Genomic DNA, 26961 nt, shown 5'->3' on the forward strand with positions numbered 1-26961 from the left:
TAAGTTAGTAATACGGTTGTTAAGTGAATCTGGCTTCCCCATTGACTTTGCTTGTTGGAAGGTTGCAAAAGCTGATCACGTGATCCTGGGACAGCTACCTGTCATAAATATGTCAATTGCCAAGCATCTGAATTTTGATCACTTGACCATGGGGATGCTGCAACGGTTGCAACTCTGAAAAATGATCATAAGTCACTTTTTTTCTGTGCTGTTGTAACTTTGAATGGTCACTAAATGAACTGTTGTAAGTTGTACTCGTACTGGTGTTTTGCAGTCTCAAGATGGATATAAGGTATGCATTTTTCATCTTGTTTCTAATATAAATTACTCCTGGCTGCTTATTAATTTGTTGGTATCATGGGATATTAAAGGATTGGGTGGATCTCCTTTGTGGAACCTTTTCTGAGACACATCTCCTTCTAAATAGGCCTGCTGATCTGAGCGCAAATTATCTAGACAAACATTACATGGAAGCAAAATGTTTTCAGTATCTCTTTGCTCCCATCTAGTGATCATCCAGATATGACTGGCTTATATTAAAGAACAATTACAGAATTACAGCATATCCATTGAAGCTTTTCCTTACAGAAAGCTTCAATGGATATGCTTACACAAGTGGTACATACAACCATAATGAAACCAGCCCATTACAGTCCTATGTCGTAAAGGGTCATAAAACAGGTAGATCATGTGACCAACCCGATTTTACAAACTTTTTGGGTAGTTGTTAAGTGAATGCAGCAGTTGTAAAGTGAACCAATGACTCACGATGGGCTTGATAAGAGCTGGTTACTAGATTATAACAAAATAATTTTACAGTACTATAAGATTAAATTTAATTTTCAGTACTATTCAATATTGCTGATTGTTGTGTGTTAATATCTGGAATAGTGTGTGTGTTTGTGTGTGCGTGCACATGTGCATGCGTATGAAAGAGAGAGAGAGAGAGAGAGAGAGAGAGATTGAAAAAAAGCACAAAAGAAAAGTGAGCAATCCAAACAGTTAGGGAGGTTATTTTGTTTCATAGAATTGTTCGCTTTCTTTTCTCTTCTCATTTTTTAGTTGTAATGTTACATTGCATAATTTTTATTTTTGTGCCTTTGAGTCAATATTGACTCCTGGTATTTGCCTGGAAAAGTCCTGCAGTTTTCTCAGCAAAATTTTGGAAGTGCTTTGCTCCTGGTTCTTTCCTAAGGCTGAGAATCACCCAGCTGACTTTGTGCCCAAGGCAAGACTAGAATTCAAAGTGTCCTGGTTTCTAGGTACCTTAATCATTATACCAGACCAGCTCTCATATTGTAAGAATATACCTGCAAAACCAATTTGGGTAATTTGGTATCACGCAATACTTTTTTTTTTAAATGCTGCTCTTCAAAGTCAGCAAGACATGCAATGTTTTGTAATGATTACATAAATAAACAGGTTTCTGAATCCAAGGCTGTATTGGCACGCCAATATGTTACAGGTCCCCAAACTATCTGTTAATAATTCATATGGATAATAATCCATATACTTTTATTAAACTTGTTCTATTCACTCTTCCATTTCCTTACTAAAAAGCAAACATCTCAATTGAATAATAACAAAAGTTATTATTCTCTTTAAATTAATGATCACTTTCAGTGATCGAGTTAGGCAAGATTTTATGAAAATAATTATTAAAATACCTTAATATTGTGTTCAGTTTCCATATATTTAAGAAAAGCTGACATTTCTTTAGCGACAATCATTGTTGTTTCACCCTAGACAACAGAAGGGCAAAGGATCAGAATTTCTTGTTTATATTTTAGTGTTATAAATACTAAATAAATTGTTAGATTTGGTGATAATCAGGTGACAAGGCAGACACAAGAGTTCTTTCTTACCCCTGTTATATTCATCATTCGACCAACGTCCCTCATAAAATCAACAATTTGGTCTCCAGTAATATGCAGTATTGGAAGTTTCCCTCCAATGGAAATTCCTCCATATCTAAATGCAAGATTATATAATCTTCAGTTCTATGAGGAGAACCATACTCCCCTTTTAAAAAATAACGAATACAATAAAAGTTTCCTTCAACATAATTATACAGTACCTCTCTCACAAAAAGGAATATGTCTATGGAGATTCTCAGTCCTCCAGGTCATGGTTGTCTCAAAGATGCTTTTTCAAAAGGTAACTGGACTGTTTTTATTGAGGAAGAAGAAGATGATATTTCAGTTCTTCTCATCCAAGAAGATTCATCTTCTTCCTCAATAAAAACAGTTCCGTCAACTTTTGAAAAAGCACCTTTGAGACAAAAAGGAATAGGATTCCCATTTTTTCATTGTTGATAGTGAATTGCACAAACAAAATAAATATAGGTAGCTCTCACCTAATGACCCTGATTGGGACTGGCAAGTCTGCCAATAAGCAAAGCAGTCACTAAGTGGGAAATCCCATGACCATGACTATGTTTTCTGGCTGGAAAGAGATAAAACTAATCAGTATCACAGCTTTGGCTTTTGTTTGCCTTCTAACCACTTCCCTGCCCTTTGGAATGCTCAAGTGCCTATTAGCAATTTATAGAGCATGCCTTTGGCTCCTAGGCCTGAGCTGCTGCTACAATGATATTGTTTTCAATGTGTCGAAGAGCAGTTTATTCTCTTGCAAACCCTTTCTCTCCAATCTCTGCTCTGCGAGATGGGATAAACAGATTAAGGGGAATAGAACAACACTGTAATAGTGATCATATGACTAAAGGATGCTGCAAAGATCATAAATGGTCATAAATGGGCTATAAAATTATTTTTTCAGCACACTGCTATATTTTTGAATAGTCACTGAAGAAAGTGAGAACTATTTGTATTGTTTCCAAACCAAGCATAGCCCTCTATTTGTATTTCAGACAAAATAATACTTAATCTTATTGTCATTTATTTGAAATCAAATTTTTGAGACTTAAAAAAAATCAACAAAAGATATATAGCACCTAGTTGTCCTACCTTTGCTCATTGACCCAATATTTACTCTTTAAGCTGCCAAGGAAAATAAAAACATTAAAAATGTAATAATCTTTAACATACTGCATTAATTAAAATTCTTTCAGATACAAAATTATATCTGTGCCATGAGGATCAGCTTGGGGATTTTGTGGCTATTCTGCTGACTGAGATGTCACTTTAGGAATTTATAAGCCTCTTCAGATGATTGGTGAAAAGGCTGAATCTATGCAGTCTGTACACTTAATCCCTGTTCCTACCACTATTTGTTCATTTGACCTGCATAGAAGCTATGAATGTACAAGTTATAGAAAATAATTCTTCGATGTGTATTTTGCTGTATAAATGAACATAATTAAACCTCACTGAGATTTTTTTTCAATAAAAAGCAGATGGTTAAAAGGCAAAAGTCTGTTATGGCCAGAAGCAAGCATAACAGACAAATAAATGTGTATACAGAGAAATACAAAAAAATAGCAAGGATTACATCGGTGGAACTTTATCACTGAGAAGTGTCTTTGATTGCACTGTTGAAGCTGAGCAGCAAAACACAGCACCACTACAAGTGGTCTCAATGTTTTTGTTACCTAGTAGGAAAGCTACATAATAGGCTTATCCAATTGCCCTTGAATTGTAGCATAAACTCAAATAAAAAGTGTGGTATAGTAGCACTTGTGTGACAGTTTCAACTTCCTTCATGCCTCAAGGCCAGAGGATAGTATTGTATTTCCAGTCCAATAGTGCAGATGGAAGGTTGTTGAAAAGTGCACTTGTGAAAGTCAAGCAATACTTAGATTTGGTCAGTTTACTAGGAATTAGCGAGAAGAGCCTCACAAAAACTGGTGAGCACTGTAACAATAATCCCTTTCATTTAAAAAAAAAAAAAACAAGTACTGGATTAGCTTTGATTATATTAATGTATTTATTTCTTTATAGCATATAAGCTCTTCTTTTCAATATCAAAGAGACAAGGCAGAAAAAATATACTGCTATGGCATATTTGTATTATGATTAGATGCAACTGGAAAAAACCCACAGAAAATTGAACAGCTGACTTGTTATTCAAAAGTACTTAGGACCATACCAACAATCCATTCATACAAACTGCAACAGATTCCTAGCTAGACTCATTCATCACACAAAGCTATTGTATAATGTATTCTTTTACTAGTTTTATGTGGGAACCTGCCAATATAGCTTCTGAATTGGAAAATGTATAAATAGAAAAGTCCCAACTAACCTGCTTCTTATTAGAGTGGGGTATGTTTTCACCAAGAAATCAGAAATATTTCGGTAAGTGAGATCCTGAAGAATTTCTGTACTATGCTGAACCCTCTATAAGATGAAGAAAATACTCATTAAATTCTTAGTGGTTATAATTTAGTATGTCAAAGATTCAGAGGCAAGAAAAGACCTCATAGGAAAGTTTTAAATTGAAAGGAATGTTATTTTACTGGAACCTGAAAGCTGCCTTTGGGATTTTATTTGTATATTTTGATTTCAAGCCACATAAAATAACTATAAGCCACATTGGATTTGCTGAATGCTTCAAAAGATTTGTAAGCAGGGAACGAAAAATGTTGGCAAGTGACATTTAAATCCTGACTTTTACTGTAAGACAGTTATAACAATCTAAACACACATATACATTTGTAATTTTAGTGAACAAGTACAACAGTCTTGTAGCACTTTTTAAAGTCTAATCAGTTTAATGCAACAGACTGTGGGTTACAAAAACTTACTTAATAATTGCTTAGTTTTTTAAGTGCCAGAACAGTCTTCATATTTCCTGTAATTTTAAATGAATACATTTTCTGAGATTGTGATAACTGAGTAAATATACAATTCTTTTGTAGTTAGCAAGTAAAATCTATGAAGAATGTGAATTTAACCACTGAGAGGCAGTGTTGCCTTCCTGTAACAAATACATGGGATTATTTTTCTTTGAAGTAATAGCAATTTTATAATCCATCCACTAACTTTTGGCAAAGCAGTTTAGAAATAGTTTCCTAATATATCCCTGCTTTTTAGAAGGAACAATTTATGTGATTATGTATTATTATTTTGTATTGACAAGGCTAAACAAAATCTCTGTATACCGTTAAAAAGAACTTATGATCAAAATTCCCATTACTGATGCCCTGTTATTGCAGTTTATCATCTCTTCGCAGTCTTTTCCAACCTGTGCTCATTCTGGATGGAATGAGTAACAGGGCTTTGGTAAGCTTTAGTTCCCAGGCTAGGAAAATCCCATGATACTTACATTCCTAAAATGTTCTTTGTCACTTCTGAACTAGAGCTTTGGAGAGTATTCTAAATTTTATATTATCATAATGTACTACTGTGTTTCCCTGAAAGTAAGTGGGTCTTTTTTGGGGGAGGGCTCCAAAAGAGGCACCAGGTCTTATTTTCGGGGGATGTCTTACTCACCTCTGACACTGACAGCCTCGGCCAGCAGGTCCACTTCTTCTGCTGCTGAAGGAGCAGCTTCATTCTGCAGCTGCATTCTGGCCTGCATTTTGCAGTCAGGCCTTTCCAGAGGTCTTGCAGAACTGAGCTATGGATTGAATCCATAGCTCGGTTCTCGGCTGCAGTGGCCTTCCGGAAAGGCCTGTGACTGAGAAATGCAGGCCTGGCTGCAGAAGATGTTGCAGAAAAAGTGAGCCAGAAAGGAGAGGCCTGGCTGCAAGGTAAGTGGGTGCGGGGCAGCCCCACCCTCGCATCCTCGCCCTAGCTTGATTTTTAGGTGTGTACCTCGCCCCAAAACTAGGGCTTATTTTGGGGATAGGGCTTATATTAGGCCCACCTCCCAAAATCAAGCTAGGGCTTATTTTCAGGGTAGGCCTTACTTTCAGGAAAACACGGTATACTACTTTAGATGCAATCAGAGTAGTAGAATTGATATTATCAGGTCTTCTCTACTTCTGTGCTGCCATCTAGAGGTCATCCAGATTTTGCAGTTGAGTAGCCCCTAACTTAATGTTCTATTTTTCCTTAAAAAATGCACCCCCCAAAAAAAATTTGTTTTAAAGGTTTCTAAAACTATTTCAGTAAATTATAATCAGCCCAGAGGACCTTTTGCTTTATTGATTTATGGTCAAAGACCAAAAGAAAGGAAAGCAAAACTTATAGTAATTAAGGTGCTGAATCAGAAGTAGGGAGATCCAGATTCAAGTTTGCCATTAATCATTCAGTCATAACCATTAATTGGAAAAACTCACCCAGTGGTGAGAAACTTTGGGCCAGAAAGTCTATCTCAGCTCAATCAGAGGCACCATAAAGGGGGAGGGGATCAAAAAGAGGTAATGTCAAATGAGTGTTGCTGAGATTCTTTGAACCACATATTGGGATGTTGCATAGACATGGAAAAGAAGCTGAATTGACAGCACAATGGCACAATTTTAAGGACAACATCACATCCTGAAGACTCCTCTGATTACAGTATGGTGGATTGTTGAGAAAAAAAATAAAGATGAAAGAAAGCAGCATATGCCACTCTAAACTACTGAAAGAATGATGGAATACAAACAAAACAAACTTCTGGTTATTAGGATGATTAGGGTGAAGAAATGAATACATTTAACACTATATTTTTTGCAAATACATTTTTAAAAAAATTGCTATTCTTCCATGTCAATATATCTACCTGGTGAATATGTTATCCCGATCTTCCCTCCCACTGTTAATCTAATTCAGCAAAAGTCACAGTGCTTCGTATTAGTAGTTGATACTCAAACAGTACCTGTGGTGGAGGAAGACCACCCGCTCCCAGTGGACACTCTGGTAGCATGGTGAGTTTCTTCCTAGTGCTGCATTCACATGCAGGTGAGGGGTTGTCAGGACTCCATGTATTAATCCGAAAAAGAGCAGACACATGGTAAGGGACAGGCGGTGTCCTCCAGGCCATCGATGTAGCAATGCAAGGGTAGTTACTATGCAGGGATACAAAACTCAGTGTAAACATCAAAGTGATCACACATGATTCCTGCAAAATTATTGTATTTATACTTCTCAAAAATCCAAGGGAATGCCTCCTAAATATTCTTCAAACAGAAATGAATGACATTCGGTTCTCTTCATCACAATCCTGTGGATTTTTTCCATAGAGAAACCTTATAAAAATAATTCATTTCATGTCTAATAATTAAAATTAAATTACATTTTATTTACATTTATAGTTAAATACAATTAATATCATTACCTTCCTTTTCTGTTGCATTAAAAGTTACAAACTTTTGGAGTTCTCTAGGGAATGCATTCAAGTTTTTCAAAGACTACATACAATCATAGAGTTTGAAGGAATCTCAATCTGCTCAATGCAGATTCAATCCATCCATCTCTGATTCATAACCATACTCTGTCTGAAAACCTCTAGGAACTTAGGTTGGGCAACTCCAAGTTATCAGGTGACTTTCCATATTTAAAGAGATAACTCAGGTAGCTGCTTCCTAGAATCTTCAGACTTATTTAACTTCTTTATTAAATAGCAACATAAATAGTCAGGGAAACAGTGTCTTCCTCTTTCACCATCTCCCCAGACTAGAGTAATGGATTCCATAGAATCCATACTGCCGCATAGTTCCCAGATACTGGTGAGGTCCCACAGATTGGGCCTCCTTCAGGTCCCGTCGGCCAGACAATGTCGGCTGGTGGGCCCTCAGGGAAGGGCCTTTTCTGTGGTGGCTCTGACATGGTGGAATCAACTCCCCCCCCGAGATTCGAACTACTCCCACCTTGCCGGCCTTCAAGAAAGCTATTAAAACTCTCCTGTTCCGGCAGGCCTGGGGTTGATGTCCCTGGGGGGGGGCGGGATTCGATTGGGACATGCTGTGTGAATGTATTCATTTTTAATTGTTATACTTGTTGTTTTAATTTTGTATGCCGCCCTGAGTCCCTAGGGATTGGGCAGCATACAAATTTTACGAATAAATAAATAATAAATAAATTACTAGTAAAACTGTTTGTTTTAATATATCTAGGCAACACCTATCTTTTTTTAAAAAATACACAAATGATAATACCTGGTTTTACACATCCTTCTATCCCATAGAATAGTTTGTTTTGTGCTTAGCACAAGCTGTAAGCCCAGTAGTTGTACAACTGTACATCTATTGTGTCAACTCTGAAGCTATGTTGGTTGGTATTCACATTTTAGGTTTCCACTACCTGTGTTTCCCTGAAAATAAGACTGGGTCTTATATTCATTTTTGCTCCAAAAGAAGCATTAGGGCTTATTTTCTGGTTAGGTCATATTTTCAGGGAAATATGGTACTAAAATGCATCCATCTGGCCAGCGATCTTAATTGGGGTTTTTTGGGGGGGCTTATAATAAATCATCCTAAAAAAAATCATGCTAGGGCTTATTTTCCGGTTGGGTCTTATTTTCAGGGAAACACAGTACATTAACACCCAGCTCTTCTTCACTTCATATTTTGTTTTATCCTTTGATGCCACTATCAACTTTGTATTTTCTTCAAATCATACTTTTACTCAATGTTCAGAAGGCAAATCTTTCTGGGGTTATCACCCTCCTGTTTATTCCTATGTATTATGGCTGATTGCCAAAACAAAATAACTAAAATGAACTGTTTGCTCCTTTGGGGGTAGTATTTGTTCCAGGGAGGACATCAAAAAGTAAGACAGCTTGCACTATTTTTAATGTGTGTGGGCTGAAATTCCTTAGGTTAGATGCAGCACAAAACTCCCATCTCTTAGAAGACAATGCAAGGAGAAAATGAACAGATGGAAAGAGAAGTAAAAAACAAACACTTAAACAAACTATTCCCAAGATAGTGCCTTCCAGATATGTTAGCATTCAGTCTGTAGAATTTACAACCAACATGAACATCAGTTTATTTAGATGAAATTTTGTATACATTTAATTATAAATCTACTTAAAACCAAATAGTTTTATTTCTAATAGATGTGGTAGAAGTAACTCATATGAATCTAGCCAGATTTTCTTAATGTTATTTCGTGATTGTAAGCAATCTCGACAGACTGATCAATTAAAATAAAAGCTATGTCATCTTTATTCTGTTATAAAATATCTATAACCAAGTGATTTAATCTCACCACCCTATTTCTTCCTCAGTGCAGTTCTTCTATTAGGAGTCTTGCAGCACACATTGGAAAAGAAATCCAGGGAGGCAGTAACGCTATAGGTAAGGCAATCAGTAATCATCGGAGGATAAGAATATAGCGTACAAGATAAGTTCCACATTTAGTCAGTGATAGAGATCAGTGGGACTTAATCTGGTTGTGATTAACCAAAATCTCTTTCATTCCGTTGGATGTAATTTAAAACCATCTATTGTTCATAGGCTCTTGCTTAATGTTGTGGGATGAAGGGACTTTATCTTGTTAAAAACAGTGTGTGTGTGTGTGTGTGTGTGAGAGAGAGAGAGAGAGAGAGAGAGAGAGAGAGAGAGAGAGAGAGAGAGAGAGAGAGACAACTTACTGAAGGGGTTCTTTCTTCAAGCAACGATTTCCAAATCCTGGTTTCTTTAAAAAGGCATCACTAAGAGAAACCATTTGTTCACTGCCAGGCCGTTCATTGCTAATGAGATTGGGTGAGATTTAGGTTATAAAAAGAGATTAACTACAGAAGAATACAACTGCAAATGAAAACCATCAGAATCGCTGCAGATATTACTAATTAACTACCCAATTTTAGAAGAGTCCTGTACGTTTCATAAAGATTACAAATTTTTTTGTTTTTAAATTTACATTGTTGTTTGCCACAAAGTTTTAATTTCTCAAAGACATGATAAGCAAAGACGTGCACGCATAGTCCTGGTTAACAAATGGGAAATAGTTTTATATAAAAGGTAAGATAGTAGGGTACTTGTGACTGAACAGCCTGCTCATCCAACATTCCCCCCCCCAATTCATTCTAATGTTATTGTTTTTTATATGCTGTCAAATTTGCATGGACTTTTAGTAACTACATGGAAGCCCTTCTCCAGAATTATCTGGCCCCATGTTGCGCCCATCAGTACTGCAAACGAATCCGTCCACAGTGTTCCTGGTACTAGACTTAGGTCAACGCAACATCATATCTCAGCAAAGTGAAAAAAAAATTATCTAGGTATGAGTCAGCCTTCTTTCTGGAAAACTAAATATTCATATAATTCATGGGTCAGGGATAGATTGTAATCCATCAAAACTCTAATTACTTAGTGTTTCTTTGTACATTTTTAAAAAAGACAGCTCCTTTCTCCATATATTAAGAGATTTTAAAAAAAAAATCCTGGGAAGCAAAAGTCTGAGGATGGAGTGGGGGCAACCTCCTGAAACTCAGCCTCTGAAAACTGAGAAATGAACAAATGGAAAGAGAATCATAGTTGATATTTGGCTATGATGCAAATAGGGAAATGTTGCTCATATATGTGATCTTCAGCTGAATGATACAGTCTAGCTAATATCTGATCTTGAATGTCAGTCAGGGGCAGATCAGGTTAGAATATGGATAGGGATACACTGAAAACCCCCACAGATCTATATATGTAAGACTACTGTTAAAGTAAAAAATAATGTAGAAAAAAAACAAGAGCAAAGAAGAGTTGCTCAGAAAATTACATGAACTTGCCCATGAAATCACGAGGAATTAAACTCAACTTGAATAATAATATATATTTTCTCCTCCATTTACAGAACTGTATTATGTTGCATCAGGTTAAACTGTTATGCTAATGTATTGCAATAATCAGAACTGGCTCTCAGCAGCTTACAGTGCAGTTAAAATAAAAATATTTACAGAAAAACAAGAAGGAAGAGCAATAATCAATAAAAGTATAATATGTTTACGATTATGAATATGGTATGGCCATAAATGACAATTATTCCCATTTATTTAGCCATACCTTATCTACATAATTTCTGTATCTCACAGTTTAGCTACTTAGAGAAATATGTTCAAGAGCTAAGCAAAGTCAGCAATAGGTATAGACTGGTTTAAAACAGAAATCTGAAAAGGAATATCTTACAGAAAGGACTGGATTAGCTAGCATCTGTGCTAGCCAGAATGTAGGAAACATCAGAGACAAAATTACTTCAAAAATAAACATACTAAGGAATCCTCTGACCTGAAGAAAGTAAACTGATGTCCATAGATCCAAGGGTGGAGGGTTAGACTGGGATATTCACCAAATGGAGGGATGATGACTGTAAGTATCAGAGCCAGCAACACAAAGCTAGCAGGTAGAACAATCTGCCAGCAATATGGAATATGTCAGATACCTGCTTTCAGACAGTATTCTATTAATAGCAATAGCAACAACACTTAGATTTATATACCGCTTCACAGTGCTTTACACCCTTCTCTAAGTGGTTTACAGAGTCAGCATATTGCCCCCAAACAATCTGGCTCCTCATTTTACAGACCTCAAAAGGATTGAAGGCTGAGTCAACCCTGAGCCGGTGAGAATCGAACTGGTGGCAGTCGGCAGAATTAGCCTGCAATACTGCATTCTAACCACTGCAATACTGTATTCTAACCATTAATGTCTACGTCAGATATAAGACACAAGAAGATTCTAACCATTAATGTCTACATCAGATATAAGACACAAAAGATCCAGAGTGGATACTTTTGTGCTGGAAATCTATCTAATCCTGATTGTAATTCACCCCAAGCATCAAACATGTGGTTACCCAGTAAATCTCCATTTCTACATTTCTGGTTTTTTTTTTTAAATCCTCCCATAGTTATGGAAGAACACATAAATAAGGTGTTCTTACTAATGGCTTCTCGGTTATATAAGATAAGGCTAAAAAAGCCTAGGAAGCTGCATTGATTAATCTAGTTTAGTATTGCTGACCAGTGGCTTTCTAAGCTTTTGGATAGACTTTCCTGGATCTGGAACCACTATATGAAGAATACGTGCAAACTATTGCCAAACTCTCCAGGATATAAGTAACTAGCCAAAAGAGTGTTCTAAGCTACGTATGTATGGTATAAATTCTCACTCTAAGTCTAGGACATTTTTATTCATTTATTATATTTATGTCTAGCTTTTCTCCTAGGCATTCAAAGCAGGGTATATGAGGATTTTGTTTCATTTTATTTTCACAACAATAACCTTGCAAAATAGATTAGTTTCAGAGAGAGTACAAAGGGTCCAAAAGATCCTTGTGAGCTCCATGTTTGAGGGAGACCTGAATCTGGATCTTTTTGATCCCAGCCCAACATTTTAATCACTGAATACTTAAAATACCGAACAGGGATAGTTGATTCTATAATATAGACCACGGGTGTCAAACTCGCCACGTCACATGACGTGTCGCGACATATCGCAATTCTTTTTGCATTGCCGGCAATGGGGTGGGCGCAGATTCGGTATGATGAAACCGGCTGGCAGGCTGGCAGTTGACACTTCTGATGTAGACTCTGGACATAGAACTATAACAGACTTCTTCATTTGGAAAAAAAAATAGTAAGCATGTACCTGAGCCAAGAAGTCTTTGATACTACGGGTGGTATGATGGAAACGTTTGACGAGAAGAGCTTTAATCTGCTGAAGTATAAGCTGGCCACCTTTATTTTGCCAAGATCCTTTTCCATTATCCTTATCTCCATCCAGAGGAGCACAACTGTTTGTTGAAGCTCTTTGGGAGATTCCTTCTTTGGCCCCAGCAGAAGTATTCTCCTGTGCAGCTCCTGGATTTTACAAATCAGAATGCCCATGCCGATTTTGTTTAGGGCACAATGAAAAATATTTTAGTCCCACAAGTCAGAGATCCCTTTATTCCTTCAAGACTGAAGTTTAGACATTATAACAATAGATTTCTAAAGTCTGAACATCAGTCTGTGAACTGTCTTTACAGTTTACTCTAAACCAGTGGTTCTCAACCTGTGGGTCAGGACCCCATTTGGGGTCGAACGACTGTTTCACGGGGGTCGCCAAACAACACAGTCCGCCATTTTTTTCCCCTTTTCCTTAGCTGTGCTACTCCCTTTTATTCTATTGGCTTTCGAAAGCCAATAGAATAGACTCTCTTGAATAGTGTCTAATTCTATTGGCTTTCAAAAGCCAATAAGAATTGTCCAGGCTGTCTCTGCTCTGCTGAGCCCGCCAAAAGTCCCATTCTGCAAATGGTGCTGCACCAGTTGAGTAGTCCTCGACTTACGACCGGTTGAGTAGTCCTCAACTTATGACCGGTTGGGGGTCGCGGCATTAAAAAGGTTGAGAACCACTGCTCTAAACCATTTATTTAGTGACTGAGATTACAACCACACTGAAAAAAAATGACTAATACCTGGTCCTCACACTTACAACCATTGCAGCATCCCCCACAGTCAAAATTTGGGCATTTGGCAACCAGCATGCATTAACGATAGTTGCAGCATTCCAGGATCATGTGATCACATTTGCGACCTTCTCAGTTGGCAAAGTTAATGGGGAAAGCTAGATTCATTTAATGACCACTTGGTACACCTTAACAACTGCAATGATTCGTGTAACAAGTGTGGCAAAAAAGATCCCAGTTGTCATAAGTCAAGGAATATATATATATTGGGTATTTTCAGAAACATATCCTCTTTTCTTGATATAGGAATGTTTCCTAAATTATGGAAGAGACAGTGGAAAGCATGAGGTGGAGACAGGAAGTACATGATTTGAGTGACCACTACTGTACTGAATGTTATAGGTAGTAAGAGATATACCGGAATTAGCAGCTAAATTTGTAGTATTAAAATATGGGAGACTTTTCACAACAACTTTGGCTTTCAGAGACTTGATCATGGAATATATACCTGTATTGGGTATTCCAAGGTCAGCCTCAGCTGTAACCTTCAAAAAAACCTGAAAGACAGATGCATGAGAAGATGCTGTGTGGAAGCAAAGTAAGCGCTGGCATCTTTAGACATATTCCCCTCCCCCCATGCAACATAAGTGAAAAAATCTTGCTCTTCTCGTTTTATTTTTAATCAATGTTTAAAAAACTCAAAAAGAGTACAAAATATTCTAAAAAAAACAGGGTAATAGGAAGAAATATACTAACTATAGTATAAAGTATAAAGTTAGCATATGATCATACTAACTATCCCATCTTTATCCCCTTTATTCCTTTAACCTGATATCTTTAGTTTGGTGTCTTCAGATGTGTTAAATTACAACTCCTGTCTTCCCACCAAATAGTTCTAATTTAATAATTATTATTACTATAGCAATATTTGTTACTACAATGCAGAAAAAATAACTGCCCTATATAAATGATTTCTACCTCTCCAAAAACACAAACAACTGGCATTCATCCAAAATAGGATAGCAAGGACTGGACCAAGGTAAAACTGTTTGAATATCTGAAGATTACCAACCTCTTCAAGCGGTGTATCTGAGATCCCAAAACTGCTGAGTCCCACGTCAGCCAGGGTTTCCTCTAATTCTCTGAAAAGACTGGAATAGGCTCGTTCTTTAAAATTCTTATTTGGTAGAAGATAGACAAGTCCCTGACCAATTCTTTCAATTAACTGTGCCTCTGGAACATGATGGTGGATAATTTCATTCAGTTCATTCACATTACCTAGTTGAGGAAATAAAGGGAATTATTTATAGATCAGCTGTATATTATTAGATCTATAAAAGGAGGTGAGAGAACTTGGTGATCTTCTGAACTTGATTGCTTGCTTGGCAGATGTTTTGTTATCCAAGTAACTTTGTTAGTGTGAGTGTGGGGTCTACCCAGTGGTAGGATTCAAATATGTGAACAACCAGTTCTCTGTGTGGATGCCACTTCCGGAAGTTCATTCTGGGCCTGGGCAACAAAAAATTAGCTACCGGTTCTGCCAAACTGGTGCAAACTGACTGAATCCCACCACTGGGTCTATCTGTTTATTTATAGTAGCTTGCCCTGCCAGTTCTGGTAGTTCCTTGATTAGGGTATTTTTTCTTGCTGGATTGCAACTCCTCCACCCCTCAGAACTGGTAGGGCAAGTTTCTGCATACTGTATAAAGAAGGAGCAGACCCCATACTCACTCACATGGATGATGTTATCTAGTTGGGTAATGAAATGTCTGAAAGCAAACAACCAAGCTCAAAGAGCACCAAGGTCTCCACAGTTCTGAGCTATACAGTATATATTCTTTTCTACAGGGAGATGAGAGAGAATAGCCACTTTCATTCTATTCACCATGACCCTTGGGGCTCAGTCAATGATATTTCAAGGATCACACTATCAGGTATTTATCTGCTTGTTTGTTTGTGTATTTATTTAATATCCTGCCTTTATTTTATTTACAAATCACTCAAAGTAGCGAATATATCCAACACATTTTCCTCCTCTTTTCCCCACAACAACTCTGTGAGGTGAGCAAGGCTGACAGAGTGTTTGAGAGCCATCCAGCTGGCTTTCATGGCTAAGGCAAGACTAGAACTCAGAATCTCCTGCTTTCTAGCCTGATGCCTTAACCACTAGATCAAACTGGCTCTCTCAAATAGAGTCAAGAATGACGGTTTATAATTTCCGCAAGTGCCATATTAACTTAAAGCCATAAAGCAGTGAGAGCTGCGGATTTTCCATTCAAATCGCAACTCCTTGGTAAATGTATCTATATGAAAGTTTACACATGCTTTGTATTCACAAATGCTATTTGAAAAAAAATAAAATAAAAGGCGAATTGAAGAAAAAGGCAGAGGAGAAATCATCATCATTCTCATTTAATAACAACTAAAGCAGAAGATAAATGTGTTGATTTCAGTTGTACACATTCTAATAACTATAGAAATCCTTGATCAAGAGTCATTTGCTCAAAAGTTGGAATTGTGAGTAATGTTGGGATTACAAAAAGTAGTCCAAAATGACATAATGTGTGTATAATAGAAACACAAGCATCCTGCTGAACACAAATAGCCTTTTATGCCAGAGGCCTCCAAGGAGAGTTTTATCACAGCCACTCCCCGATGGTTTTTCTAAACATCTTGTCCTCTGAAACTCTATTTACTTATTATGCCTAATAAACGCCGATAGACCCATTGTTTGTGAAAGTGAGTAAGCCAGTTCCATGTTGTAACGTTGTGCAATGAACATGTGACATAAACCCTGTTCTTACCCTCCAGCTCCTCTTCAACACTACCCTCTTTGTCCACAGATGCATAGCAGCTGGAGCAGGAACAGGAACATTTGGATCCTAGGCTACAGGAGGTCTGAAAGAAGACAATATTATCCGCCTTTTCAGTATGTTCATATTACGGAATACATATAATTACACGGTGTGAACATTTCCAGCTTTTTCCTTAATCTTAGGGAAAATATATCTGTGTGAGCTAAGACTCAGCTCAGGACCCATGAGGTTGCAGATCTAGAATAGCACCTCAGTTATAATATGAACAGTTTTAATAAATATATATTTATTACCGATAGTCCTCGTCTTAGAACCTTTCATTTAGTGACTTTTCGAAATTACAACAGCATTGAAAAAAAGGGATTTACAACTGATTTCTCACATTTACAACTGCTGCAGCATCCCCGTAATTGGGTGATCCAGACTCAGGCGTTTGGCAACCACATATATTTACAACAGTTGCAGCATTCCACTTCCAACAAACTAAATCAATGGAAAAATCCAGATTCACTTAACGACTGCACGATTCACTTAACAACTGCAATGATTCACTTAACAGACATGGCAAAAAAAAAGATTGTAAAATCAGGCATGGCTCACCGAACCACTGCCTTGCTTAGTGGCAGAAATTCTGACCCCACTTAAGGTCGTAAGTTCGAAGACTACCTATAGTTGACTTCTAGGCAATTGCTACATATTGGCAATGGGGCATTTTATTTAAAGTTCCAAAAAGGAATATATAACCTTCATAAAGGAATAAACTATTCTTCAAAACAATAACGACAAAAACTAAACCTTTCCAAAAAAGGAATTAAAAACTTACACACTAGGTAATTTAAAAGGTACTTTGATCTTAAACTGTTATCCTACAAATTCCTGGTGAACAACACATCTCTTCAATTATTACCTCAAAAAAAAAAAAAAAGTGGAGCTGCCCCTTTTGGAATGTTTCATTATTGGTGTGTGGTCACTGACAAGGCTCTACTTCTGCCTATCAGACTATCCGTCATGATACAGGAGATGAATAGCTCCTTCTCAGCTGCTTTTAGTTTAGATTAGGTGTTATTGGGTGAGATGTTTAGGACTAAGCCTTTTATAATATATAGTCTTAATGCAGGGGTGCCCAACCTTAGCAATTCCCCAGCCCAGTTCTGGGAATTGAAGTCCACAAATCTTAAAATTGCCAAGATTGGACACCCTTGGTGGGTTTGGTAGCTGAGAGGCGAACAGTACAGGACTAGTACCACTAGCGGCTTCTCCCTTGAGATCAGCTTTAAGAAAATAGAAGAAAGGATATTTTATATCCCTTTGCCAAAATTTAGAAATACAGAACGCACAAATGTTGTCCAGTCAGGAAACATAAGGCCTAGATATAGAACCATGCTATATCTATATGTTGATGTTTTTTAAAATGTCAATTTCCCTGATGACACCAACAAAGTCAAATCTTTAGATTAAAAGTGGTTGATTAGGGGAAAGAGAATGCAAGGAAAAGCAAGGGAAGATTACTGACACACAATGAGAATTCAAAACAATCAAATACAATCAGGCTAACCTAACTGAACTAGATATTTATCATATCCTTGAATAAGATACTTGGTTTCAACACATCCAGGCTGTTCACAAGAGGTTTACCCTCCATTTCCAATTCCTCTTCCCCCCCCCCCCTCAGTTTAGAGAATATGGAGGATAATTAAAAGCCATCCTTTTGGGGGGAACAAGTTGCCATTTTGCTCATAAAATACTCTGCTCTGAACTCACGAGCCTACCTAGCAAATCAGGATTTGCTAATGTCTATAAACCACCTTCCTAGTGACTCCTGATGGAATGATAATGGTCCCATCTAGATTCCACTAGTTAAGCCACTCTATTAATGGGAAGCAACGTTTTTGTAAGTTTTCTGTTAATTCAACTTCCCCGATGCTTAGGGGGCACTATTGCGCCATATCAAAAACTACAGTAGGTACTTATCATAAGGCAAACAAAATGAAATTGAATATGAAACTATAGAAGTGCCTGGGAGGAATGCCTTTGGAGCGGGAATAATGATAATATGGGTACCAACCATGCCTTCCTGGATGGAGCTTCTTAGGTGGAATCCCACAACTCAAAAAGCCTCCTTTCTCAGTAGCCATCCACCTCATTTCTATGGGTGGGACCTCTTGAACTTTGAACTGGGCGTGGAAATATAGTTGCACCATCTGATTAGCTAGTCCCAGTTAGAACATCTGCAGCACAATTTTGGAGTGATTCAAGTTTTTGACCCATCGTCAAATATAAACCCAGACACAAGGTACAGCAGTTATCCAAACATATTTAGTTTTTAATTATACTGCAGTTATACAGGCAATTAATTCTTTGTCCTTTCAATCTACCAGTTCTGTTACCCACTCTACCCTACTTTTATGTGACTTATCTACTTATTTTGTTTCTCTCCCTTTCTCTTTCAACTTAAGTGTATTCCTTCCTAAGCTCCACAGCTTCAATGTAACTCTTTAACTATCTCTCCCCCACCAACCACTATCAACCAAGATTCCTCCATCAATGACTTGAATTGTTTATAAAAACAATAACAGTGAGATATGAATAAATACATATTCTGTGGCACTATCATTCTTTTGCTGTTTGCAGACTATTTGCGCAAAAACGGTGCTAACCACTTACTTCATTCTTTTGACCATTTTCAACATTTTTCATCTTGCGAACCAAGGTGAGATAAAAGCCTGATCCAAAGGAGTTCTTTAAGAAAACAGGCGATCCTGAGCAGTGCAACTTTCCTCGGGAAACGATGGCAATGCGATCTCCAAGGATATCGGCCTCGTCCATGTGATGGGTAGACAGTATGATGGTTCTGCCTGAGAGGAAGCAACAGATCTGTCAAGCATCCTTCGGGCATTCAAAATTTGTACCTGGGATTGATGCAGAGGAGTGTACAGATGTGCACACAGGAACCCTTTATCCTGGCCATGTCATGCTATTTCAAACATGGATAACCTGTCAGGATGAGGATGAGGCAGAGAGAAGGACACGCAATGTTTACATCTCCCCATTTTTTTCAAATATCTACATTAGAAGTGGGCAATCTTTTTGTGCCACAAGGCACAAAATGTTGAGAACAATTGACTTAGGACTGTAATTGAGCCTGGAATTATAGTAGTAAGTGATCACATGACTGCACCCAGTTTTACAACCATTTTTGCCTAGGATTGCTTTCCCATGGCTTAAACACCCTATAATATTTTGATTGTACAGAGATCAAGAGAAACGACATTATTTTGTCCTGAAACACAGCAGAAAAAGTTTACTGGAAGAATTTGAACATTCCAGCTGAATCTGGAAAGGTTTCTGGCTTGCAGAGGTCTATGGGAACTTAAAATACTTATCATTTATAAACTAAAAAAGGCAGAAGTATTACAATCATACGAAGATCTAAACAGCCACTGTACATCATATGACAAAAATCATATGACGGATTTCTAATAGAGGCTTTCAAGTTTGAGCTATTTCTCTGGATAAGCAAAGCAAGGTCTTCATTGTGGTTTGAACTTCAGATTTTGCTAGTTCCTAACTTGATTTGCTCATACTTAAAAAAATTCCGATTTAATTTTTATTAAATGTAAGAAGAAAAAACAAGGGAAAGCCCCACTTCATACATATATATATATATATATATATATATATATATATATATATATATATATAAAGTCAATCATACATATATGCTGTACAGGTAGTTCTTGACTTATGACCAAAATTTCTGTTGCTAAGTGAGACATTATTAAATGAATTTTGCCCCATTTCTTGCCAGAGTTGTTAAATGAATCACTGCGGTTCAGTTAGTAACATAGTTGTTAAGTGAATCTGACTTCTCCATTGACTTTGCGTGTCAGTTGTCAAGTGTCAGAATTTTGATCATGTGACCATGGGAATACTGCGATAACCGTAAGTGTGAAAAATGGTCATAAGTCACTTTTTCAGTGATGTTGTAACTTTGAACGGTCATTAAATGAACAGTTGTAAGTCGAGGACTACCTGTATTCATTTCATGTTCTGCAATTAAATTATTAACTAATAAGTCAATTAACTAAAATAAAGAAATCAATATTATAAACATTATCTCCCAGCTTTTTTTCACCTCGTTTCTTGAAACATAACACTTCAGAAAACCTTACTCAAAAGGTACCCTTAACTCGTGAATAAACATGCGTAATATAGATAGTATTATTAACTAAGCAATAAATGCCCAGTTCAGGAAAAAAAGGACAATTGCTATAAAACCACAAAAATTCACAGGGAAAGTAACTTCATTAAATTAACTGAAGTTTATAATAGTTTTATAATTAAAGTTTTATAATAGTTACAAGCTATTGTATTTGACATAATGAAACAAATGAAATTAATATTTTTCTGGCATTTTTCAGATCAACATGTCTATTGCTTTTACATAATAATCCAGCATTGCTTTTATTAAATGAAATATGACCATCCATTAATTTTATTTATCCAAATAATAGTTTCCCCCATGGCTGAGTACCCAGTTAATAATGAGGAAAGGGTCAAGTGTATCTGTCAAAACACTGCCCATATATAATTAGTTATATCTTAACAGCCTTAAGTTTTAGACTACAAAGGCTTGTCAAACAATAAAGCAAGACAAAATATGTAAAGTTGCATGATAGAGACAGGTGTTATTTTCCACCTTCCCACTTTGGTGGAGAATGTGTGTCATCTTGTCATTTTTAGTCACAATAAACAAGCTAATGGCTTTCCAATGCATTTGGAAAGATGAAGGGGCATTGACCTAACACCATAAAGTCCATGAACTTTATGATTGCTACTTTTTCATTTTAATGGGAATCCTATTTTCAGAAGAAAAATATAATTATGGGTACATAGACAATAAGAGAGAGTCAGTTTGATGTCCCTCAGCCCAACCCACCTCAGGTTGCTGTTGTGGAGAAAATAGGAGGAGAAAGTGTGTTGGATATGCTCACTACTTTTAGTTATGTCATAACAGCCTTAGGTTTTAGACTACAAAGGCTTGTCAACCAATAAAGCAAGAAAAAATATGTAAAGTTGCACGTTAGAGACAGGTGTTATTTCCTACCTTCCCCCTTTGGCGGAGAATGTGTGTCATCTTGTCACGAAAGAAAGAAAGAAAGAAAGAAAGAAAGAAAGAAAGAAAGAAAGAAAGAAAGAAAGAAAGAAAGAAAGGCTTTTTGTGCAGCTGCTGTGAAATATACAACATACACTCAACCCAGAGGAAACATACACACCCGAACTGTTATAAAATAACTCATGATTTATATAGTGCTATATAAAGTTGCTTTAAAGCCAGAGCTACTTTTTTAAAAATAAAATTACCTGAGCGGTATTTCAGAAGGAGATCCCAAATAGAGTGTCTGGAGTATGGATCCACTCCAGATGTAGGCTCATCTAGAACTATTACTTTTGCTTCACCCACAAAAGCAATGGCAATAGATAGTTTCCGTTGCATGCCACCTAAATAAAGGAAATGGGGAAAAAAATCTTAAAACATGCATTTTTATCCAAGAAAGGGCTACTTTAATAGAGGACAGTTTGCTTTTAGGTAGCATACAAGAGAATTCACATCAAATATTTAAGTCAATTTTACAAAGTCTAGTAGACACTCAAAGATGGTCATTTAGCCGTTGATAACATGGGTTAATATGCATAAAAATTTAAACCGGAGAAAGTATGCTATAGTTCAAGATGCCATATGATTCTTGTTTAGGTTTTACCATCGGACAAACAAAGCATTGCTCTGAAATTTATTTCTTATTTAATATGTGTATTCAACATTTTTCTTATAAAATACTCAGAAAGTCTTGCAAAAATAAAGATAGAAATACAGTCTTAATACAGAGCAAGAACAGATTATTGTAGCCGTTTGGACAAATTATGGTTCTCCAACTTCTACACCTGACAGGTTTTGAGCCTCTTCGTTCCTTTTCTGTGGTAGGCCAATGTCTTCCAGGATCTTTTCCATTTCCAGTTTTGCCTCTGCTTTGCTTCTTCCTTTCAACCGGGCATAGAACTGAATGTGTTCTGCAACAGTAAGGCTAAAGAAGAAGAAAAAAACATGGTAGTTTTAATTGACCAAAGGAAACAAAGAATATTGCATTTGTTGCTTTTCATATTTCTTCAAAAATGTACAAACCCTGGTTTTTCAGGGGCAAAAGAAATAGGCCTGCAGTATTGGTAGAAATCTCTCCAAGCGCTTTAATTACATGAGAGAGAGAGAGAGAGAGGAGAGGAAGGGAGGAGCTTCATTCATTATGAAAGAGGAGAAAACATAATCCATTAGACATGGTATCTGAGAGTATAGGAAAGCTCTTTTGCAGCTATGGAGAGTCCTTTCATAGGCTGAAAAGCATCTGTCTTGATCGGTCTAGACTGGAGACTAGAATTAGATGATAGCGAGTGCCAGTACTGAAGTGACATTTTGCTAACAACAGTTTTATTTAACACAAGTAAAAACTGGTTTGGCACAGCAACCAAACAGGACGGGTACAGACGTCAATGGATGGTTAGGACTGCAGAAAAAAACAATCGCAACCAGCCTGCCTTCCATTGAGGTTCTACATACTGCACGAACCGGAAAGAGGGCTGAGAAAATATCTACAGATCCCTCACATCCTGGACATAAACTGTTTCAACTTCTTCCCTCACGACACCGCTATAGAGCATTACATGCCAAAACAACTAGACACAAAGATAGTTTTTTTCCCCCGTGCCATCAATCTGCTGAACACATCATTCCCACAGCACTATCTAATTTCTCATTTTTTCCATCCTCTCATCTTTCCTACTATCTTCTCCCATTGGTTTCTTGTGATTTATCAATTGTTGTTTGTAACATGATTAATAATTGTAACTATGATTTGTGATCTATGGCCTAGTACTTGCTCTTTATATGTACACTGAGAGCTTATGCACCGGAGACAAATTCCTTGTGTGTCCAATCACATTTGGCCAATAAAGAATTCTATTCTATTCTATTCTATTCTATTCTATTCTATTCTATTCTATTCTATTCTATTCTATTCTATTCTATTCTATTCTAAGCAAGCAGTAAACTAAGCAAGCAGTAAAAACGAAGATGCATCATTTCTTAAAAACAGTAACTTGAGGGGCATCCATCTGGGGGAGGGTGAGAGGATCAAAATCTGCAACACAGTAGCATGGTGTCACAGTCCAAGCCTTACCTTTTGTATGTAAACTAATGTCTCACAAATATATAAAAAGGGCAGAACACATATCATTATCCTGTGTGTGCTATCTATTGACCCACCCCTTATATCATAGCACCTTATAGCATTTTACAGACAAAACCAAGGCTTCTTAGAGAACTTTGAAACACATTTCTATTAGCACTTACTGATTGAACAAGATGTTGTTTTGGGGGCACATGCCTAAACTCTGCTGGATGGAATCGATGTGTGTTTGGACATCCATTCCATCAATCAATATTGTTCCAGCTGTAGGTGGGAATAGACCTGTAATCATAGACCTAGCCAAAAAAAAAAAAAAAAAAAAAGACCACTAAAAGAAACCAGATACTTGGAATAAAGAATATTGGATTCATAATTAGTAAACATGATAATAATATAATAATTGCAAATAACAATTAAATTACAGCTATTATTACCATTAATTTCAGATTAATTGGAGACCACAGATGGCACTAACTGGTTCCCTGAGATCTTTGGAGACATTCAAGTGAACACAATACAAAAGTGGATGAATTAGTATGTTTTTAATTAAACTTTTCATCTCTCTCTCCCCCCCCCCCGTCTCCCTCTCCCTCCCTCCTGGAAAGCAAGGCCATCTTCAAAGCCATCGTCCTACTGGGTGAAGATGATATCCATATAATAAGTTCAAGATGGGATGTGCAAAAAGACCTGTTAATACTAAAGGACTTCTAATGAGATTTTTGTTTTTTAAATAAAAATACATATTCTCTTTTCACCTTGTATTTTAAAAAAATATTGTCCCTGTGTTGAACTAGGGAATTAGTCTGACTTGGGCTTGAAAAAGAGGGAATGGCCTGGCATTAATTGGAAGAATTGGCAAGCAAATACAGACCTGGTTAAACATCTCATTTTTATGATGTTTTTCACTTCTTTAAGCATTTTCATTTCTTTTAAGTGCTTTCCAACCTTAAATTCTCCATGGGACTAGGACTACTTAGCTGTGTAGATGCTTAGCCCAGATTCAAAAACAAAGTCTTCAACTACAAGTCTTATTTTGGAATCCCAGAAGAATGTTTAAAGTTACTTTGTCATCCTCAATTTTTTGAAGGGTTGTCATACCAACGATGGGGAAGATTTATTCAACGTTGCATAAAAGATTTTGATCTAAGGAACAGGTTCAAATGACAAGGCAGGATTTTGATAGAACATTGGGAAGAAATGAGCAATTTCAGAATGGTACAGACTATCTTGGAAGATGGTAGACCAGTGATGGCAAACCTTTAAGAGACCGAGTGCCCAAACTGCAACCCAAAACCCACTTATGCATCGTCGAGTGCTGGGTGGGTGTGGCCTATTGGCTGGGTGTGGCTGCGGTGGTAATGGCAAATTGGGTGGGACTAAAAAGTTCAATCAATCAATTCCAACTTTGCAAGATCTTTTTTCCCCGCGAGAAGTTGAAATTGACTGATTGAACCTTTTTTTTTCACATGGCGGCGGAAGCCTAAAGCGAAAAGGTTTTATAAAACCTAGCTGAAGGCCTAGGACTGGGGCAACGGCACGCGTGCCCACAGAGAGGACTCTGAGTGCCGCCTCTGGCACCCGTGCCATAGGTTCGCCACCACTATGGCAGACTATTAGCAAAGACAGATGCTACTTATTAGGGACATTGCACAGGCAGATTTTCCTCTAGTGTAATAGCAAGCATAGAGACTAGATGACCTATTTTCATTTCTATGATCCTATGAAAACTGACAGATATAGTTGTACTGCAATGTCCACAGTTTTTGTAATGTTGACTTGGCCACAGTACACCAAACTTCCTCAGGAAGAAACCTAACGGCATTGGGAAATTAAAGCCAAAAAAATGTTTGTCCAGACTCCTGAGAAACAATGCACCTGGAACTCTCATAGGCCCAAAGGCCATATCAACATTGTGATTTCATTGCTTTTTCAGCTTTTCCAGACAAAATACATTTCTTCGAGCACAAGACTTGACCCCAGGAAGATGTTGCTCTTCCAGAGAGACATCTGCTTTTGTTTCTTCTTTTTTATATTTATGAGGCATTTCCTTCACCCAGGACCTTGCCTATTTTAGAATAATCTTTTTCCCCCTCTTCTTTCAGATTGTAGCTGAAGTGGATAAACTGACTTCATAATTCACAATGTTTGAGACAGGAGAACAGGATCAACTTATTCCTAGGAACAAAGGTACTATCTGTATTGAAAAGATTTGCTCTTGGACCTAAATTCCACGTAGCTCTACAAACTATCTTTATGCCTATACAAATTTGGAATACATTTGAAAATTTTAATCATCAAGCAATGTGATTAGGCTGCAATATCAAACAGGTGCCAAGTCCCCTTGACTACACTGGCCAGGTTGGGTTCAAAATTTTACATACAAAGAATCCTATCTGTTTCAATTAATTTTACAAAGTGACCAGTATTCATTTCTAGATGAAAATGTCTATTTATATCCTTCAAGCTTTATTTGAAGAGAAAAGACCGAAGACTGTCAAGGTCCCACTTCGCTTTGATGGCAGCCTGCCACAAAATGTGGGGAGGGGAAAAAGGAGGATACAGGGAGGGGGGATAACAGGAACCAGAAGCACCAACCAAAGACAATGGTTGAACGATCCAGGACACAGGCATGGGAATAGAATGCGAACGCCTATCAAAGAGGCATCAAACTTAGAACTATTACCAAAATAACTAATTTGAATATTATCGGACACTAGCAAGATGAATAAGGGGGAAGGCCTGGAAGAAGGGAAAAATATCGGCTTTACACGGGAATCTTCAGATCTGGCTTTTCCTACGCTGTAATCACTTGGCTTTAGTAAAGTATACCTTTCACCACAAATGGACTCGAGGGTCTTTCTTTCTAAACATCCAAGCTGTGACAGGTCCAACAGTATGTCCAGCAGACCAGATGCCCAAATATTATCACTTGTTGATCTGACATGTACCTACCATTAAGCCTGCCTATTTTGTCCTATGTTCAAAACATTATACATACAGTAATGATCTCCTCCAATTTCCCCAACAACAACACTCCAAAGGAGAGTCAGATAAAAGATAAGTGGCTTGCAAAAGCCACTTACTTAGCTTTCACAGCTGAGGATCTTCCAATTCTAGTCCAATAACGTAACTGATGGCTTCGTGTCAATCTTTTTTTCTGAAAGCCAGACTGACTTACATAACAGTTGTCTTTCCAGCACCATTGTGGCCAAGGAAAGCGGTGATTTGGCCCTCATAGAAGGTAACAGTCATTCCATCCACTGCTGGCTTGGAACAATTGGGATAGATCTTCACTAAATTCTGGATGCTCACACCGGGTTTTAAACCAGAGGGCTCCACTTCAAAATATGGATTTGCTTGAAACAAAGAAAAATCTATTTTAAAAACGAGAGATGAGCTCCATGGTTGCAACTCTTATACAACTAAGCTATTTATTAGCAGCAGTGATCACATTACTTAAGTACAATGAATATATAAATTCTAAAACAGTATACCAGTTCTCTCTTTATTCTTTGTTAGCAATCTAATATATATATATTCTTACTGTACTACATTAAGCTGGAAATGAAACCTGACCCACAGAGTGGGTATCTCAAATTCTGTGATATCACTAGAAGGTACTTTTAGATAAAACTTCAGAACTTCAGAAGTGGGATTAATATTAAAAATGATGGGTAGGGTTCCACACAGAAT

The 26961-nt window shown here is 37.2% G+C and overlaps 1 protein-coding gene and 1 long non-coding RNA gene across 13 annotated transcripts in view; one reads left to right on the forward strand and one right to left on the reverse strand.

Annotated features, from left to right (window-relative positions):
• The window catches only part of ABCA4 (ATP binding cassette subfamily A member 4), a 108169-nt gene that overhangs the window by 21166 nt on the left and 60042 nt on the right, over positions 1 to 26961 (reverse strand). For all 12 annotated transcript variants that reach the window (XR_005556294.1, XR_005556293.1, XR_005556297.1 and 9 more), the window contains 16 exons: positions 26447 to 26624; positions 23433 to 23564; positions 21974 to 22113; positions 21395 to 21532; positions 18695 to 18885; positions 16019 to 16112; positions 14287 to 14492; positions 13723 to 13771; positions 12413 to 12624; positions 11051 to 11175; positions 9424 to 9522; positions 6706 to 6895; positions 4204 to 4298; positions 2967 to 2999; positions 1866 to 1971; positions 1668 to 1742 (listed from right to left, as the gene is read on the reverse strand). Coding sequence is in view for 7 of the 12 variants with exons in the window: in XM_039339756.1 (XP_039195690.1) it covers positions 1668 to 1742; positions 1866 to 1971; positions 2967 to 2999; positions 4204 to 4298; positions 6706 to 6895; positions 9424 to 9522; positions 11051 to 11175; positions 12413 to 12624; positions 13723 to 13771; positions 14287 to 14492; positions 16019 to 16112; positions 18695 to 18885; positions 21395 to 21532; positions 21974 to 22113; positions 23433 to 23564; positions 26447 to 26624 (2063 nt within the window). In the remaining 5 variants the exon portion in view is untranslated. The remainder of the gene's footprint in view (positions 1 to 1667; positions 1743 to 1865; positions 1972 to 2966; positions 3000 to 4203; positions 4299 to 6705; positions 6896 to 9423; positions 9523 to 11050; positions 11176 to 12412; positions 12625 to 13722; positions 13772 to 14286; positions 14493 to 16018; positions 16113 to 18694; positions 18886 to 21394; positions 21533 to 21973; positions 22114 to 23432; positions 23565 to 26446; positions 26625 to 26961) is intronic.
• On the forward strand, positions 4308 to 16590 carry LOC120306470. Its single transcript, XR_005556298.1, has 4 exons — positions 4308 to 5653; positions 9058 to 9127; positions 15063 to 15148; positions 16058 to 16590. It is a non-coding gene; the product is annotated as an uncharacterized LOC120306470 (long non-coding RNA).

Source organism: Crotalus tigris, unplaced genomic scaffold (assembly GCF_016545835.1).
Source record: "Crotalus tigris isolate CLP2741 ecotype Arizona unplaced genomic scaffold, ASM1654583v1 scf7180000017739.2905288, whole genome shotgun sequence".
Lineage (NCBI taxonomy): Eukaryota > Metazoa > Chordata > Lepidosauria > Squamata > Viperidae > Crotalus > Crotalus tigris.